The sequence below is a fragment of the Chelonoidis abingdonii genome, chromosome 10 (assembly GCF_003597395.2).
Source record: "Chelonoidis abingdonii isolate Lonesome George chromosome 10, CheloAbing_2.0, whole genome shotgun sequence".
Taxonomy (NCBI): domain Eukaryota; kingdom Metazoa; phylum Chordata; order Testudines; family Testudinidae; genus Chelonoidis; species Chelonoidis abingdonii.
This window is the reverse complement of record NC_133778.1, coordinates 33406589-33426917: the sequence shown is the minus strand read 5'-3', so window position 1 is coordinate 33426917 and position 20329 is coordinate 33406589. Positions and strand designations below refer to the sequence as shown.

Sequence of the window (20329 nt, the reverse complement as noted above, 5' to 3'; positions counted from 1 at the left end):
TATAATTCGGAGCTGATAAAATTGTGACAAGTACATTTTATAAAGCAATTTTCTACTCAAATTTGTCCTCTTGCTCTAATGATATCTAAATGAAATCAAAATGAAATTGAGATATAATAAATATCATCATATGCTATTTATGAATTTTTCAATATGGCTTTTATCTCTTATGCATATTCATTTCTACAGTACCATATATGGCCATAATATTTTCAGAAAAAGCACCCTAATTTCATCCTAAAAAAATAATTAGCACACATACAAATATATTGAAATTACACAATGATTTAACTGATTTCACCTTAAATGTTACTATCACTTCTGCTGGGTATGCCAAACCAACCATGTTAGAGGTCCGTCGGTACATCCTAAAAGAACACACACATTATTTATTAGCTGGTACTTATGCACTTTAAAACATTTCTTTTTTCAGTTTCTCTTTTATAATTCCTGAATTAAGGGCCTAATCCAAAACCCATTCAACTCAGTGGGAGTCCTTCTATGAACTTCACGGGCTTTGAAGAAGGATCCTGTGTACTACAAAGTGTGACTTTCTGGTCTAATATTACATTGCTAAGAATATTACTTGTTCCTCTAAGTAATTGTTGCAGCTATTCATATCACTTAATGTGAATAAAGAAAATATGCTATTTTAGTTTAGTATGGTCATCAGTACCATTATCACGGATTCACCTGCTTTGTCTTCTAAAAAAAGGATGGCCTACATATGGGCTTCAGGTATTAAAATATTCAGGCACAGATCCTCAGCTGGTGTAAGACAGTGCTGTTCAATTAATTTTAGTATGAAACCATGAGTATCAAATATAACTAAGTTAATTGTGTTATTACTTAAGTAAATGTGGAGTTGCCAAAGACAGATCATTTGAGTTGTTTGGAATAGAGATTTGGATACACAACTATCTCTGACCCATTGGAATACAATTTATCTAATGTAAAAAAAGACTATGGTTTTTTCACAAAAAGACATGTTCACAAATATTCTGGTCTGCACATAGGTAATGGTCCTCATAAATGCTGTTGGAAATGTAACTCTCTTTGTGCTACTTTAGCTCCTATATTTTGGCAGTCCTCCTGTATCAAGAATTTCTGATAAGTGGGGGTGTCAAAGGACCAATTTCATATTGGATGCTAAGTTGGAGTTTCACTGAAGTTTCACTCTTGGATATATTCCTGATACCTGGAAATTACCTGGTAACAAGGCAGCGTGGTTCCAGAGTGCAGCTTTGGCTGCAAAAAAATGAATCCTGCAAAAATGGAAAAGTTGATCCCCACCAAATATTGATGCCTGGCTCAGGGATATGGCTGACGTCACAGTGAATGAACAACTGGCGTTTCTCAGAAAGGGAAAGCAGGAAAAATTCAAAGCAATTTGGACTGACTTTTAGAGGTCTATGATTAATGTAGACCCTGAAGACAGTTATGTCACTTCCCGTCCCCTCCCTTCCCTTTTTTCCTAAGGATCTTTATTTACTTGTATTCTGATCAATCTGATATTTTGGTATATTTGCTGTATTTGAAAAAAAAAACAATACAAAACCATAAATAAAAAAGTAAATGTTGAGTCTTTGGCACATTTTGGTGTAGATAGGTCTATGCCATGGAGTTTGGGTCCAGAACTTCCCAGAGTTCAAGAGAATTGGTATCTAGGGGTTTCACTTAGAACTCAGGACAGACCATTAGAAAGATGGGGCGAAGATGGCATTCAGATGTAGATCTGAACTTTCCCAGATATTTGGTTCAAGGTCATCTCCAATTTTGGTACGCATCCTGGTCCCATTTGTTGCCTAGCATATGGCTCAGATAGCACCATTGTGGTTAAGCATGTTATCTGCTATCACACTAAAATCCACAATCACCTTTCTACAAATATCCCAGCCTGTACAGCATGTACGATGCTTCGAAATTTTGGCTTTTCTTCGGGTCTCCTTTTCGTCATCCCCATTTTCCTCGTGAAGGTAGAAGCCAGCCAGTCCCGTACTTCCAGTGGGACTGAATCAGATTGGATGTCAGAAAGTTCATCTTCAGTATCCAAAAGTCTCCTACAAAAGATATGAATAACTGAGAATCCATTAAACTGAAGCAACGAGGAGGGAATAAGTGACCAGGTGATAACGTGCAGTTTTAATGGCAATTAGACTAGTTTGTAGCATTGTCTCTGGTTCATTACAAAACATTTATCATGCTCACTGGGGAAAGGCTTTGATAGGGCTTGGAGCACTGGAAACACCCTTTGGGGTGGGGGAGGATGGGAGGGAGCGAGGGAGAAGGGCAAGGGAGCTCAACAGGGAGCAGTTGTGACAGCATTCTACATGCCTCCTATTCCTTCCTTCCTTCCACCCATCTTTGCCATCCTCATGTGGGAACAGCTTCTAATCTCACTTCTTTCCCTCACCTCCCACCCCCTTCGCTTCCTACGCTGTAGGGTGTGGGAAGATCACACGCTGTCCAACCCACCACATCTGTTTTTTGGTGTTTAAGTTACAATTCTTGCAAGTGCAGCAGGTTCCAGTGTGGTTGGTGGGTTAGGTAGGGTCTGACTGAGGTCCCTATGACCAGTCGGCTGCTTAGGCATTGGTATGTATAGGTCAGTAAAGAAGGAAGTTTGAAGGCAGGCCAGATACAGTGGCTGGGTGAACAGTAACTTGAATGCAATGGCCATAGCCATCTGCTGGGAGTGTGTGCAGAATTTGCAGTCCCCACCATTTACAGAAAAGTTCAACAGAATTTCATAGCAAAAGGAAATTTTTCTGTAGATTTTTTGAACCATCAAAACCTGGCAAGGTGGGCATTTGCCTCTATGTCTAGAACAGCTTGTGCCTCTCCTCATTTCATCTCTCCAACCTCAAGCATGAAAGAGGAAAGATTACTGCAAGTCTGGCATAAAATGGAGTGTCCACATTTGACTATATTATGATGACTGTGTTTCATTGTTTCTGGGTCCATGTCAAAAAAAAAAAGTTTTGCCTTCTGTACTGGAGTGATAACTGTCTAAAAGACCTAGACACAATACTATGCCTCTAGAAAGTCAACAATTTCCCTCAGAACATCTGAACAATTTCAAACTACTACAGCTCTGAGTGTGGGATCTGTTGGTAACAGCACAAAAATTGCATATCCATTATGTATCACTAACAAATTACTCCAGAATTATATAAATGACTGATGAGGCTAAATTTGGAATACTTGCTGTGCACAGGTCTGGACAGCCTATTATAAAGGAAAAAAACAGTAATGGTGGAAACGATGTTGTACCACAAAGGATAACAATAACTTGGGCACTCGAGGTTCTCAGTTAATAAAAAAGGTTAGAAAAGCTAATCCCATATTCTTTAAAAAAAAGATAGAGGAAAGGAGGTTCGGATATAGGATAGCAGAGTTGTGTTGGAACCAGAAAGAGTTTCCCTTGCTCGTGTCTTCAGGGGAAGCCAGTGATTAAGAACCAGGGATTAATCCCAGCTTCACACTGCCGCCAGTTAGGGCTGGTCTTCACTATGGGGTGATCGATGCAGCAGGGATCGATTTAGCAGGTCTAGTGAAGACCTGCTAAAACAATGGCAGAGCATTCTGCAGTCGATTCCGGTACTCCAGCTCCCCGAGAAAAGTAAGGGAAGTTGACTGCAGAGCATCTCCTGTTGACGTAGCGCAGTGAAGACACTGTGGTAAGTTGACCTAAGTTCTGTCGACTCCAGCTACGTTATTTACAAAACTGGAGTACTGTAATTTAGGTCAACTTGCCCCCGTGGTGAAGACAAGCCCCCTAGGCACCTAAATCCAGCTCAGCATCTCTGAAAGTAGCAGATGCCTCAATATGGATTTTGCTATATACACACACATATGAATATTTAGGCCCGAACTTTCTGTGCCTCCATTTCCATATCTGTAAAATAGTGATGATAATACTTACCTACCTCCCACACAGGGCTGGCCTTAGGCATGCACAAATTGGATGAAAGCCCAGGGAGCCTTTATAAACGGGGCATCTCTGGAGGAGGTGTGCCCCTCCCCCTCGTCCTGGGTTGAAGGCACAAATCGATCTTGTTCCTCAAACTTAAACTACAGTGTAATCCATATAAATCCCCAATAGTTCACTTTTATTACAAAACATCTTTGGGGCAATTGCAATGTTTATAATCCTGACTATTTGGCATTTGATATATGTTTTACATAACCAGGAAAAAAATCTTATAATCCCTCAATCATTTTATAAGTGTCAAATTATTTCTCAAATGGGATGAAATTCACCTGCAACGTAACAGTTGCAGAAGGCACTTCAGTATAACACAATGTGGATCTTAAACTGCATGGGAATTAGGCTGCTGTAGAACAGGCAGACACCCATGTATGGCGCAGCTGGTCCTTTGTTTTTGGTTTGTATTTTGTTTAAAGTTTCTTGGGAAGTATCTGTACTTATGAAAAAAATGAAAAGATGGGGGCGGACGGAAAGTCAGTAAAAACCAAAATAAAGAGCCAGCAGCCAGAACGGTGAGGGTTACCTGGTATGTACGGAAGGTGATGGTGGAGTTGGGGTAATGTGGGCCTTCCGTTCTTTACAGGCTTGTCACTGCAGTAGTCAGGCGGTCTCTGCTGCCAGACCCCAACTCCTTGCCCATCCTGCTCCACCACTATGCAGCAGCAGCTGCCAATGGAAATTACCTGAGGGGGGACCAAGTCTGGAGAGTGCAAGCGTTTTCAAAATTTGGGTTAAAAAAGTGGGTAAAACCTGACTGCTTTTTCAAAACCTGGAAATTTTTCTGGGAAATTTGGTAAAAACCAAAAATTAAGAGTTTTGTGTATAGGCTAGAGCAGAAGAGTTTGAGGACAGACCAGGAGTATGGTGGGTGGGAGCACTTAACTTGAAAGCAATGGCCAGAGCCATGTACTGAGAGTGTTCAGGGTTTGGAGTCCCCATCCTTTACCCAAAAGTCCTATAGAATTTCATAGAAAATAACTTTTCTATAGATTTTTGGACCATCAAAAGCTATTGAATTTAAAACTTAATTTTGTACCTGCTATACAATTCTATTGGATAGCCCCCAAATCCTATATTCTCTATTAAACTCTACAGAGTTAGAAAGTAATTTCTCTAGAACCCTCTTGGCTTGAGTCCTCTTGGTTTCATTCCTATTAACTGTTCCAGTCCTTTTCCACAATGGATTCCAGCCCAAAAAATGGTGAAGCAGCATTAAAAAGGTTCCTCCAGGCTGGACAATTGAATACTTTCCAAATTCTTCATAGCTACCACATACAAACCCATTTTCTCTGACATTGTGTGGGGGATGGAGGAGCTTGCTATTTTTCATTTGAAAGGTGATTAAAAACTAGAAACTGGTTGTAAATTTAATTTTCTCTGGCCATTTTTACTATTCTCTCACTAAGATAGGGCCTAGTCTGCCTGTGATGGGTGTTAACAGAAGTTTCTATATGAACACAGCACAAGAACAGGGGAACGGGAGAAAATTGCCTTTTTAACCAAGTTGTTTCTTTTTACTGTTTAGTTTCCCCCTCCTTCTTTCAAGGCACATTCCAGCAATTCTCATGCGACTCCTTATTTCTCATGAGAGATACCCGGGTGGCAATTTACATGTAAGAGACAGTTTGATGGTACATCCATACTGCATGCTTGTTTTGGGGGCATGTAAAGTACATACCCGACCTCAGCACGGGTATAAATAGCAGCATAAGCGATGAGGCACGGCTTAGGCAAGTAGAGTAAGAACACATCTGAAGGTTGTGGGTATAGAGGTGAGTAAATACCATTCACACTCTACTCACCCTAAGCTGTGCCTCCCAGTCTACACTGCTATTTTTTAGCAGTTTGGTGTCATGCTGCTCCTGGTGCTGGTGCCTTTCCTCTCTGCAGGAAAAGACTCACCCCAGCGGGGAAAGGCTCTGGAATGGGTGAGACAGAGGGAAAAGGCTCTGCCAGTTCCCGATTGCTGGAGCCTTTCCCTGCAGCAGAGAAAGGCTCTGGCAGGGAGATGCTGAAGCCCTTCCAGGCTGCCAGCCCTCTGCCAGAGCCTTTCACTGACACATGTAGCTACACGCCCAAGTGTGAATGCAGCCTGCTTTTCACTGTAGCATGTAGATACACAGACCTTACACTCTGCCATCAATGGTGTGTAGAGTAAACATATCCTAAATGGCTCTCATTCCTGCTTAACAAACTAGGAAACCAACTGCTGCAATACAGACATTGTACAGTGGGCCAGATCCTCAGCTATTATAAGTTGGTACAGCTCCCTTCCTGGGATAGTTAAGAGGACTTGGTAAGTTTTCCTAATGCATTATTAGTTTCTTTAAAGAACCCAGCTGAATGAACATTTTACCTTCAATATCTACCATTACTGTCTGGAGTTCCTCTCCTCCAATTCTATCCTAAACCCCTCTCCAATCATGCTTTCACCCACTGCACTCAACTGAAACTGCTCTTGTCAAAATCTCCAAAGGCCTATTCCTAGCCAAAAAGGAGGGCAACAAAAATGATTAGGGGGCTGGAGCACATGAGATTTGTGAGGAGAAGCTGGGGAACCGGGATTATTTAGTCTGTGGAAGAGAAGAATTGGTGGGGGGGGGGTTTGTTAGCTGCTTTCAATTATCTGAAAGGGGGTTCCACAGAGGATGGATCTAGACTGTTCTCAGTGGTGGCAGATGACAGAACAAGGAGTAATGGTCTCAAGTTGCAGTAGGAAGGTTTAGGTTGGATATTAGAAAAAACTTTTTCACTAGGAGGGTGGTGAAGCACTGGAATGGGTTACCTAGGGAGCTAGTGGAATCTCCTTCCTTAGAGGTTTTTAAGGTCAGGCTTGACAAAGCCCTGGCTGGGATGATTTAGCTGGGGATTGGTCCTGCTTTGAGCAGGGGGTTGGACTAGATGACCTCCTGACGTCTCTTCCAACCCTGATATTCTACGATTCTATGAAAGTTGCTCTCTGTATGTATATATATATCTCCTCACTATATGTTCCATTTTATGCATCCGAAGAAGTGGGCTGTAGCCCATGAAAGCTCATGCTCAAGTAAATTTGTTAGTCTCTAAGATGCCACAAGTACTCCTGTTCTCTAAACCAAACTTTTTGACATCTTCTCATGGATCTAGCTGTCAACTCAACATGGCTAAAACAGAGCTCTTAACCTTTCCTCCCAAGCTCTTCCCTAACTCCTTTCTCAACCACTGTGAACACCACCACAGGCCTGTAATCTAGGCATCCTCTTCAACTCAGACCTCTCAACTGATCCTCACATCAATGCTTTGCCTAAATCTTACATTTTTTTTCTGCAGAACATGTCTAAAATGTGGCCTTTCATATCTAATCACACAGCTAAAACTCCAGGCTCTCATTGTCTTGCATCTCAATTATTGCAACATACTTTTCTTTGATCCTGACAATCTTGAACTACTCATATCCATTCAGAAAGCTGCTGCAAAGATCATATCCCTAGCCCATCACTTTGACCATGTCATCCCTCTCTTGAATCCTTTCATTGGCTCCCTCATCTCTATCACATCAAACATAAGCTACTTATCTTCCCTGTTAACACGTTTCATAGTCTATGCCCACCCTATCTCTCATTTATTATCAAGATGTTAACTCCTGCCTCTGATTGGTGCAGGTAACAGTCTCCCTTGCCCACTTGCTAAATTTTCAAACAAGCACCTTTGTGCCTTTTCCTGTGCTGCTCCTCTTGCTAGGGAGGAACTCCCTGTAAACATCTGTAAAGCTACTTCATTATCTTCCTTCAAATTGCTCCTTAAAAACTCTCCTTTGCTGTAATGCCTATAAAAACAAACAAAATCTTGATAATATTTAGGTTTCTGGTGCATTTGATACCACTGCCTATCATGCTAGCCCATATTATTTCATTGAACAAAGTGTTTTGTTTGAGATGAAACTATTTTTTTGTTTGCTTTACAGTTGACAGAAAAACATTGAATTTTTTTTGTTTTAAGTTGGCCCTAAACTTTCTCTCTCCCCTTCACCTCAGTTCACTCACTGAAAAAAAAATTGGTTATTCACAGAGCTGTAATTACAGCAGTACATGCACTACAAACTGTCTTTTCCTAAGGGTTTTAGAGAGACACCTAAGACTTTTGGGGAAATAAGGTATTGTAGAGTAGGGAATTATGTAGATTGCACATTGGTGATGGAAATATGAATGGCCTTTGGTTAAATTCATTAATGATTGTGAGGCACTGAGGTACTACAGTAAAGAGAGCCACATAAGATTCTAGATACCTGGCTGGCTGGATATATAGATGAACAAACAAACATACATACATTTGAGTTAAACCAAGGAAAACTAAATAAGTTACTTACTGCACAAAAGAAATAAGTAGCCTTACTCTAACAAGTAGATTATTCATCGTAATTCATTCTGTATCTATTACGTAAAATACACAACTCTTGTCTAATAAAGCCTGTTATTTTTGTCTACTGCCAAATCTATTCACTTAGTCATGCTAATGAGCGATATCTAATTACATTTATATAGGTGAATAGCTAGGCCACCAGTAAATACCCTACCATTAGTTAGCTATAGGACTCTGAAAACGTATATGCTATAACATACAGATCTTATGACTCATGAATATGCATTAAAGTAAACATTTCACTTTACTTTCACTGTAAATGAACACTGAAATTGCCCAAATTGAAACATACTTCCCAAGTCATAAAAATCTCATTAAAGCATATTATAAACAACTTTAGATTGTCTTAAGTATTATTCATAAAATACACGTAAGTACAAATGTGATTGAATTGGGATACAAGGAACAACTGAACAGAAGTGTGCATCAACTAGAAATATTAATATAGTACTTACATAACAGTGGATGAAATTTTCTTTTTGACCTTATGGCTGTCTGTTTTTGATTTGGCTGAGCTGCAATTTGTTTTGACACCAATTTTGTCTTTTTTATCCTGGGTCATTTTGTAGCTGCTTTTTGTGCCCTAACCCACTGCAGTAAATTACTACATTAAATATATTAAGTAAATTATATGGCCCCTTCTCCTAAGTGAAGGTCATTCTTACTATTACTACGGTTGCTCCGAACATAGCAGTAACAACAGTGTGGTTCTGGAGCAGATGTATTATGAGGTCACGCTGATGTAATTACTGATCACTGTAATGTAATCACTGATCTATGTAATCTCTATGGTATACCCATGTGGATGGCATCATTATACATACAAAAATTTCATACTAAACAGTATTTTTACTTGTAATCTCTGATTACCTATACACTTCAGATCTCCATTTCCTTACAAAATTTCAATAAAAGAACAAAGAATTATTGATTTTTTCCAATGAAAGTTATTACTGTACAGATAAGTGGAACTCATGTTAATTAAAACCAGGATTGGCTATAGATTAGTTGGAAAGCCTCACAGACAGTCAAATTATTCCACCTTCTTGATACTCCTGCACATTTAACAGTTATGTTTGACATAGAGGCCTTGTTTATTCTAGGGAATTTACCTTCTGCTGAGAGATCGAGTACAGCTGAACTGATGCCGAACAGAGTTTAATTTCATGTAGTGGAGCAAGAGGAAAGAGCGTTCAGTGGTTAGGTCACTAGACTACAACCTTGGAGACTTGGGTTCAAGTGCCTACTCCACCACAGACTTCCTGTATTACTCTAGGCAAGTCAGTGTCTCTCTGTGCCTTAGTTTCCCATCTGTACGAGGATAATAGTATTCCACAACCTCACAGAGAGATTTAAGACTCAGAAACTGCAGACACACACATGAAAGATTATAATGGGGCCATCTAAGTATTCAACGCCCTTGCTGCAAATATGGCTAAACACTGCAGGTGAAGAGAGCACGCCAGCCAGACCTGCCTCCAAACCCACCTCCCTGTAGGATTTAAGCATGATTTCTTAAGTCATGCTAAACACAGTTTGCCCTGGTTTACACTTGCAGCTAAACTGTGTTTAGCATCAGTTCAGCTGCACCTGTGACTTTCGCCTGCAGGGTGCTCAGCAGGAGGCCCTTGGTGTAATGCAAAATTCAGAATTGCCAGATAGTAACTTTATACATAAAAGTACTTCAAAGACATGTTTGTTGGAGAAGAAAGATATTTCAACTAAGCTTGAAGTACAATCTCCTGAAAAGACAACACCGAACCAGTACAGTATCATCATCACATACAATAGTGCCTACAGTCAAAGAAAACATGAACTGGGTGACACTGAGAACAGAACCATGGAACTGTACCATAAGCACAACAGTTGTACTAGAGTTATTGAGATCACAGAGCTTAAAGCAAAAGATCTTTTCATGGTCTGATTCTGAAGGAGTTAAGACATTATATAAATAATAAGCAGGGAAAAACAGAACCAGCGTTAATTCCTAGAGCTGTCAACTTTATTCTCAACACCCCTGCACTCACAAGAGAAGACAAGAGACAAAGAAATATTATTCAGAATGAATTCTAGGAGATAGGATTCAAAGCACATGGCTTAGCTATGTGTGTGCAGAAAGAGTATTTACAAAGTGGAGACAAAAAGAAGTAATGACTGTTAGAAAGAAAAGATTAAGAGAGAATACAGGTTTTGAGAGTTAAAATTTGGCAGGACTTTATGCATCTGCTTCTAATTTCCTGAAAAAATTCTCCTTTGGGGCTGAAACTTTCCAGGTTCATTCACAAAGTAGAGGTGATGACTTTCATTTGTTTTGATTTGAGGAAAATCCTTGCAGCTGTTTTTGAGTTACTGGAAAGTGAAAGGGGAAAAACACTACTACTACAAAATTTGTTTTTAGACTTTTTCATTTATCAATAACTCAGAGTTACTCAGGAAAAACCTCCAAATTTTGCTTGGAACAAGTGAGGACCAGGATTTTTACTACTGATGAAAAGAAAAAAAAAATTACAAATCAGAAAGTTAGATTAAACTGATCACTTCTGAGCATGTTTGTTTAAAATTTTCATTTCACGTTCATTTAAAATCATGCTAAAAATTAGCAGATCTTAATGAAAGCCTTAGGTTTTTGTGGGGGGTTGTGTGTGTATATACACATGTGCACGATACTGTCCTGGCCTCAAAGACCCAGAGACTGATGTTGGGATGATCTGCAGGAGACTGACCATAAAACATGCATCATCAACCTCCATATTAAGGCTCAGATTCTGCAAGCATACACACACATTACTTAAGGAGACATGTGAGAAGACCCTTGAGTAGAACCAGGAGAATGAGGTTTGTTGGCAATTTTGAAAAGTTGAAAAAAAAAATAGTTTCAGGTCAGACCATAAACAATTTTTGAAATTTTCAGAAATTCAAAAAGTAAAAATATATATATAATTTTGGTCTAACAAAACACTTAATTTTGACAAATCTGAAATATTTTGTTTTGATTTCAACAACTTAAATGTTTCTGAACTTTTTAAAAAAAACTAAATTAAAGGAAATTTTGAAATGAAAAGTTGTTTCATACAAAATTTTTTTTTTTATTTTTTCTTAACTTATTATTCTTTTTCCCCTTAAAAAAGCAACTTGGTGACATCAAAAAGATTCTCAAAACATTTCATTGTTGCCAAATCTGCATTTTTCATGGAAAAAAAAGTTTTGGCCCCAAATTTTTCCCCAGCTGTACCCTTGACTTTGCTCAATGGGAATACTCACATGCATAAATATTTGCAGAATAGAGAATCAAATGTCTCTCATATTGTTTCAGTTATGCAACTGTCTTGTAAAGTTAGCCTTGCATAAAAATGTATCCAGTCAAGTAACTGCATCACAGATGTGAGCTCGCCGCTCCTCTCTATCCTATTCACCTCACTAAGTTGTTTACTCTGCTCCTCAGAATCCTATAAATATCTGGGAGGTGTGAACTTTAAAGCCTAGTTGAAATTATTTAAATTTTAGTATGCATAAACGGTAATATTTTCTCTACTTAAAAACTAAACGATACAAAAAACGAACCAAAAATCCCTTATATTACTATAACAATTAGCTAAACACAAAAAGTCAAGAAATGCTAAATCTAAGATTTATTTTACTGATGTAACACTAATTTTCTGGCACTGCACACATATATCTTATATTAAATATATCTAGTATGTGGAATGTGGGTGTGTTAAGATTTTGCATTTAATTATATTCATTCCCTGGGTGGCACTCCCATTGACAGTAGTGGGAATGATGTGCAAAAACTGAATATAGAATATGGCCCAGAGCATTTAAAATATACTGTAAAAATGAGAGACAAATTAATATTGTACTTAGAATAACTAACAACTTGATCTATTTGTCATGGCAGAATGCTTTTTACAGAGTGTAACTCTTCAAACTCCAAGTATTGTTAATTTACAGCCTTTTCATTTAATTAGAATTTTAAATATAATAATGGAATAATCAGAAGTACATTTCTTCTCCCTTAGGAATACATAAAATGTACTATGGAGGAGATGAGAGATAAGAAAATGAGTCCAAATTTAAACCACTTAAAATTATCCGATGGTGAAAAAATAAACTCTTACTGCTGATCTGTCATACCGCCTATGAAGATACTGAAGTTCTAATTCAGTAAAGTATATTTTGTGGCTTCCACAGCACCCAATGTTATGCATAGCGGGGGGAAATTGGCTCTTCAACTCAGTCAACTGATAAAGACTGGAAACAACCCCTGGAAACTGTTTATAAAATAAAGTGCTCATCATACAGAGAACTGAAGAACCCATGGGAAGATAAAGTACTTATAGTCCAAACGGCAAATTCATTTGCATTTTAACCACCAGCCACGACCTTTCATGAATTTTACTGGCTTAACCGTTCTCAAAATTAATGTGCACAGTTGTATCCAATTCTCAAATACTTCCTATCTGCCTCCGCTAGGTCCCTCCTCTAGGTCAACTGAAAAACTCTCATTCACTTCCACTGAAGTTGGATCAAATACAACAGTGGCTGAGGCCATCTTGAGCAGAAATAGGACTTTCTTGCCCAAGCAAAAAACATATCAGTCTTACAGGGAAGAGTCCACCTCCATATTAGCCTCTCAAGGGGTTTCAAGGAGCATGCTTAGAATAAGTTGTCCTGACATTATTGGCAGTAACTTAATAGCAATAAATGGCAAAGACGATATGCAGAACTATAGGCACTGTGGTGATAGAGTAGTGGTGGGACATAAAATATCTAATTTTGGATTTCATTGCTACAGAAGTTAGTGAAAAAATTCATTTATGTAATAAATGACCCTTCCTCTTTCAGCTGCCTTTTCTATTCAGAAGTGTGGCTCTATAGCCCAAATTTTTCCCAACAGTCCAGGAGGGTTGTATCTGGTGTCTGGCCCAGGGCCATCTCTGATTAAAAAGCTCATTTCAGAGAAGATAAAGGCTGAAAGTTTTCAAAATGCAAATATTTGAATGTTCTATCAAATTGCCTTTTGTTGGCCCTCACAAGATTTTGGAAGGAAGGGAAGACAAGGAAGATCTTTGGAGGCAGTATGCAAGGTTGGTGAGAAGGGAACAGGCAAGTGAAAGATATTATAAAGGAGACTGAGGATTATTTTTAATTAGGACAAGACTGAAAAGTTTAAAAAATTGAGAATAATGTTCAGTTAGTAAAAATCAGTAACTACTTGAAAATGGCATGATCAGTTTCCTAAACATCATGTATGAACTGGGAGAAGAGGGGGGGAAATTTGCAGAATTTTAGCCAAAATCCCAAAGATTTGCAGTTATTTTAGAGGTGTTTCATATCCCCAGTAATTGTGCTAAACTCGCCTCTCAGAAAAACCTGCAGCTTATTACAAAAGATCTTTTAAAAGGGTTTTTTTATTATTATTATTTTTTGTAAAGCTAAGAAGGCTTGAAAGCTTTTTGACAACTCAAGCTTATTTAATAGCAGTTTTCACAGAAGTATCTTTTGTGAATTCTCTTGATGGGTGCACAGAATCATTTTCTTTGAATGAAGCACTTATGGCTGGCAAGGCTACTTCTGGTAGAGTACATTCAACCATGTCACACGATGGAGCCTGAGAAGAGTACTATGAAGTCATGGCAAACTCAGCTGAACTGTAGTTTCAAATTACATTATCAAACTTAAGTAGATCAACATTTTAATTTTTTGTTTATGGAATCATCATATTCTATTACCCATCTGTCAGGTCCAAGTACAAAGAAGGAGTCATCTAAGTTTATATTTCACCATGTGGACAATAAATGCCAGACCGGGCGCCCTTCTCTCAGTGGACTCACAGTAAACATCTGTTTCAGATATTTGGTCATCCTTCTGATTTATTTCCCTAGGTATTCATAATTTAAAACACAATCTGCTTGAATATATCACCCATCTCCTCTAAAATGAATGGTGTCACCTGCTGAACACTAATCCTTCTTATTTTCCATGGATGTACCATGTAATATACATTGTTTTCTTCATTTAGAAATGAATGGCAATCAGTCAACCTTTTGGGGTGGAGGGATTGGGGCAGTATGATTTTTAAATTTAAGTAAATATCTAAATCTATTTTAGATATTAAGATTTCACCAATCCTGGAAAGAGATGTACTAATGTAGATCACTATGCTGATGACTTCATAGAGGGTTCAGTACAAGCACATCTGGTTTTGCATGGTCAGGACCTAAGAGTCTATGACAGGAGTCGGCAACCTTTCAGAAGTGGTGTGCCGAAGCTTCATTTATTCACTCTAATTTAAGGTTTCATGTGCCAGTAATACATGTTAACATTTTTAGAAGGTCTCTTTCTATAAGTCTATAATATATAACTAAACTACTGTTGTATGTAAAGTAAATAAGATGTTTAAAATGTTTAAGAAGCTTCATTCAAAATTAAATTAAAATGCAGAGCCCCCAGACCGCTGGCTGGGACCCGGGAAGTGTGAGTGCCACTGAAAATCAGCTTGCGTGCCGCCTTTGGCACGGGTGCCATAGGTTACCTACTCCTGGTCTATGAAAATGCATCACCTTGTTTTCAGGATAAAATCAATTGTATTATAGCTTAGAGAGTCAACTGGACTTAGCAATTTATATATTCTATGAAAATAGAGACTGTAAATGCCCCCTAATATCAAGCGATGAACTAGAGCTGTGCAGATTTTTCAGCTCATTAAAAATTTTGAAAAGTTTTTTAAAAAATTGTTTCAGGTTGGCCTGAAAACAAAAATTTTCAAAATTTTCTCCAAATAAGCAGGCTAAAAGTTTCATTTCAGGTTGAACAAAATATTTCTTTTAGACAAAAATCAAAATGTTTTGTTTTGATTTTGAACATTTTTAACACTTCTGATTTTTACAAAACAAACAAAGGGAAATTTTGAAAATTAAAATGATTTTATACAAAACAATGAAATGTTACATTTTCAAAATGCCAAAAGTTCAATTTTTTTCAGGTTTTGTTTTTTTTTCAAAACTAACAAGTTAGATGAAACCAACAAATTTGAAAAACATTTTAGCATCAACAAATATGTATTTTTCATCAAAAAAGGTTTTGGTCAAAAAAATTTCGCTCAGCACTATGATGAACTCCTCCTGTCAGGTGCTTTCAATAGGAGCTTAGGACCTCAGAGGAGGAAATAAAATAAAAATTTCAGCAAAAGTCTCCACTGAACCTTGTTAGTCAAACATACACTGGTGACATAGGAATGCAAAATTATGATTGTAGGTGTCTAAATTTAAGTAAACAAAACATAACATTTTATTCTGAGTCAAACAAAACATTTATTAAAAAAAAATTCCTCAGATTTCCAGGACAACAACATTTATATACATATCAACAAAACATGAAACAGTATGAACTTTCTGGACACCACAATAAGCTTCAACAATGGAACCCTACAGACAACTATATACAAGAAACCCACAGATCACCACACCTACCTTCACAGATCCAGTACACATCCCAAACACACTACGAAATCTGTTATCTACAGTGTGGTCCTCAGATAGCAGAGAATGTTCTCCGAGGAGAAAGTCTTGGATACATGCTGTCACCCACTTCAAGCCACCTCCACCAAATGAGGACACTCCATTAGAGAAGTAGATCACATCATAGAACAGGCCATCCAAATACCCTGAGAGAACCTGGTTCAATACAGAAAAAAAACTCTTCAACTTCGCACCTCTAATTGTAACCTACCACTCCAAACTGGAACCCATTGGGGTATCATTAAACAACAACCCATACTTGATGGGAACCACATCCTGAAAGAAATCTTTCCCAAACACCACCTTCTGGCCTTCAAAAGACACCCCACCCATACACCTCGCTAACACCATCATCAGAAGCAAGCTCCCCATAAGTCAGCATATACCAACTAAAAGCAGCACCAGACCCTGCCAGAACATATGCAAAACCTCTAGACATATCTCCACTGCTACAATGAACAATACTTTCCACAACGCTTCTTTCAAGATCTTGGGGTTCTACATATGCTTATCACAACATATGGTGTACTGTATGTCATCCATTGCACTAAATGCCCCAACAACTATGGGGGCAATCACTACACTCACACAGAAAGATAAGCCAAAATCATTACATTATCCACTGGCAAACACTTTTCACAAAATGACCACTCCACATCTGAGCTCTCAGTCCTCATCCCTAAAGGAAGCCTGCACAAACACCTTCAAAAGACAAGCCTGGGAGCTTAAATTCATAACTTTGCTAGACTCTAAAAATCATGACCTTAATAAAGACACTGGATTTATGGTTTATTACCACAATCTGAAACCCACTAACCTCCCTTCTTTGTCCTATTATTGCAGGAATATTAACAGGCCACTTCACTTTGAATGATCCCATAGAATGTCTGTTAACTACTTATGCAAAACAAGCTATTCAACTTTGTATTTAGCTGGGACACTGAGTACCCTTCCCAGACCCAAAGAAGAGCTCTGAGTAGCTCGAAAGCTTGTTTCTCTGACCCACTGAAGTTGGTCCAATAAAAGGTATCACCACACCCATCTAACTTTAGGTTTTTCAGTTACAAAAAACTGGCCACAGTAATTAAGAGAGCCATGCTTTACAGACAGAGGGATGTGGAAAATAATACCAATAAAAGGCACAGGAGCTCCACTGGGGGTAGGGGTGACAAATGTGACTCAGTCATCTTTGTAGTTGTCTCATCCAGGTTAGCCTTTCCTTTCAGATTTTTGTGCAATCTGGAGCAGCTTCAGGGCTGCTCTGAGTTGAACTAGATGCAATGGACACAAAGGGGCTGTTATAGTAGCAGGGGATTATAGGCGCATAGGGCAGCTCTAGGCCAACACCATCCATTCCTGGGGCTAAAGGCTGACAGACAGTTGGTCTAGAGCAGGCTACACTGGATGTACTATGTCTGGGGATCCCTCTGATCCAGCTGATGTTATACTCCATTTGCCTTGCTGCAGCAGTACAAGAAACCCTTGCATGGGGCAGGATCAGGCCCAAAAATTATATAAAAGCTGAAAAAATTCTGAAATAGTTTTTCTGTAATATATGTGGCATATTCAGACTGCATGATTGTGTGGTGGTATACAGATTTTACCACCACCTACTTGGGATGGAATGCAATAACTCACGTATGCCTCCACCACCCATGAGAGATGTGATCACATCCCAAACTCTTATTTCACTTTAGCTTCAAATTTTAAGATTTTAAAAAATGATTAGGATGATAGTTGCATCACCTGTTAATGTGCAGGTGGTTGAAAGTGGGTGGTAAGTGCATTCAATTACCAGAAATATACATTGAACATTTATGACCCAGGGTGGTTGTTACAGCACTCGTCACAAAGTGTGTGACATTATTGCCCTTCATTTCTTCAGGCTCATCTGCATGATTAATTTTAACACAAACCTTCTTTTCAGAAGGCAATATGTGCAAGATAATTTAGTATATCACTTAGTTATCCTGCATTGTTTCAAGACCTCTAAAGCACATAGTGATTCCATCTTTAGTTATAACTGTAGCAAGCAACTGTCAGTTCTCAGCTTCAAAAATACAAAAACTTATGTATGTAGTTCCTTTCATAGAAAGAACCAACAGCGCCCAAACTAATTACTAACTACATGCAAACTAATCTACTACTTCATCCACCTCTGAAACAAGGACACCTCTCAGGTAAAAGGTCTTAGTGATTGCAACGTTTAAAAGGACACTAGACAACAGTTCAACACAAAGCCAAGAATAATTTATTCAACTGAAACCACTGGTTTAGACAGGCAGAAGAGAATGTATTTATTTACAGGCATTTCTATCGCTCTCATTGTAGTAGAATCTGAAAACAAAGTGGAATTCAGCTAGAACACCAGCATTATCTCTGGTCTTGCAAAACACATCATGGATCTAGTAGTAAGGACTAGAGCCGGGGGAATAGTGAATTTTCATTTTGGTGGCTGAACCAAAAAATAAGCCACAACCCTGAACGACATAAATGATATCAACTTAAGCGCCGGTGTAGACAGCGCTATATCGGCACGAGCTTCTCCCACTGACATAGCTGCCACCATTCGCAGAGGCAGGTGTTATTAAGCCAACAGGAGAACTCTTTTCTATTGACTTTCAGTGTCTCTGCCACAAGCCGCGTACCTGCGCCTCTGTAAGTGCTGTAGTGCAGATGTAGCCTAGTGGGTGGGATTGGGAAGGTGAATGGAAAGTTAAGTTGTAAACAGAGGCATAACAAGCAGTATGCTGGAGTCAGAATGTCTGTGCTAGCTAAGACAAGCAGGAACACCTTAATGCTAGGGATAATGGACAACAAACCTGAATGTAAAGATCAGATTCCACATGGAAAATGCATGGGCAGAGCATGCTGTGCAGGGATTCGTTCCTTCAAAGTAACTAAGCCTGTCCCAAACCGTGTGATGCAATGTATAGTAAATGCAATGTACTGTGAAAATATACATAAAGAAAGAAGTTTTCTGTCTACCTTTGGATGCGTGATACGTCCTATATCCACCACTTACGCTTCAGTCTGATCACCTCAGCATAGCTTTACTGTATGCCAAATAAAGGACCTTAGTGACAAAATATGGATTCAAACTGAGTTTTTAGATCCCAGAGAACTGGTTGAAGTATTCTTCCACAACTGGAAAAGATGTTCTGGATAAGTCAAGTGGAAAAGGTTTCAAATGGAATCCCAGCAAAAACATGTTTAAATGGTAGAAGAATCAGATCCTATGTCTTTCCTGAAAAATCAAGTGTCCAGTGCTCCCTCACACTCTCCTGGGGCATTGGTTAAGTACTAACCAAGAGAGACCTCACAAATAACCAGCACTACTTTTTGCAGCACCTGAGGCTTCTTTAACATGAGACATGTTGACATCAGAATACAAAATGGCAGTTTCATGGGAGCATTGTTGAATCTGTATTCTCAGTAGATAAGACTGCAGCTCTTCTATTCAATTATTGACATTTTCATTTCTCCTTAAAAAAGAAACTTTTGCAGAAACTTCTAATAATTAAGAAAAGCAAAAATCAGCAAACTTAAACAAGTATCACTACAAAATGATGGTGACTTTAAGAAACTTACTTTCATTGTTATGTTTTTCATTTCCTATTTGAATATTAAAAGAGAAACACAGGAATATTTAAAATGGAGTGGCAGACTATTAAACTCATAATAACCAGCTTTGCTACCATGCACATGTCCTTGACACATTCTGACTTCTTTTTGCTTTAAGATTTCTCACTCACTCAGAACTTGTCAAAAGCCTCCTTTGAAGACTGAAGGCTTCAGCTTTTTTAATGAGACATTTACTATCACTGCCCAAAAGAAAAGCATAGTTTCACATCACTCTGGAAGGTTTTCCCAACTGCCAGGCTACTTTCTAAGGTGATTACTTTCAGCACTTTGTAAATGAAGTTATTAGCATATTTCTTGGAAAAGGATAGTAAAATCTTGAAAGGAATCATTTTCTACCACATTCTGATAGATACAATAGAGTGTAGAGCAACACAGAACCAGACAGAAGGAAAACAGGAGAACCTGAAAGATTTCCTTCTTACTGTATTAAAACAGCTTCATTCTAGACCCCAGTTTCAATATGTATTGCATCCTGTAAATAAACCAACAAGGCTCTGGCAATTTTACTTACAGAAATATACATCCAACTTTTCTATGCAGACCCAGTCTTCTCCTCTGACTCGAATGGAGTATAATGTACAAATATGGATAGCAATAGCTCAAGTCATAACATAACAGGCTAGCAATATTCATCCAAAACACCCCATCCTGTGAGCTTGTGTTGATTCTGCTTGGAAAAGGATTGGGTGGGTTTTGCTGGCTTATTACCTCATTTGGATATGAGAGGTAAGAGTGGCTCTTACAGAGGATATAGGGTGTGGGATGAGCAGTCTGG

General features: G+C 38.5%; 1 protein-coding gene across 5 annotated transcripts in view; it reads right to left on the bottom strand.

Moving 5' to 3' along the window:
* PDE1A (phosphodiesterase 1A) overlaps positions 1 to 20329 on the bottom strand; it is a 272702-nt gene that overhangs the window by 68082 nt on the left and 184291 nt on the right. For all 5 annotated transcript variants that reach the window (XM_032783797.2, XM_032783800.2, XM_075070071.1 and 2 more), the window contains exons 3-4: positions 1878 to 2060; positions 302 to 368 (exon numbers count right to left, since the gene is read on the bottom strand). In XM_032783797.2, the coding sequence (XP_032639688.1) occupies positions 302 to 368; positions 1878 to 2060 (250 nt within the window). The remainder of the gene's footprint in view (positions 1 to 301; positions 369 to 1877; positions 2061 to 20329) is intronic.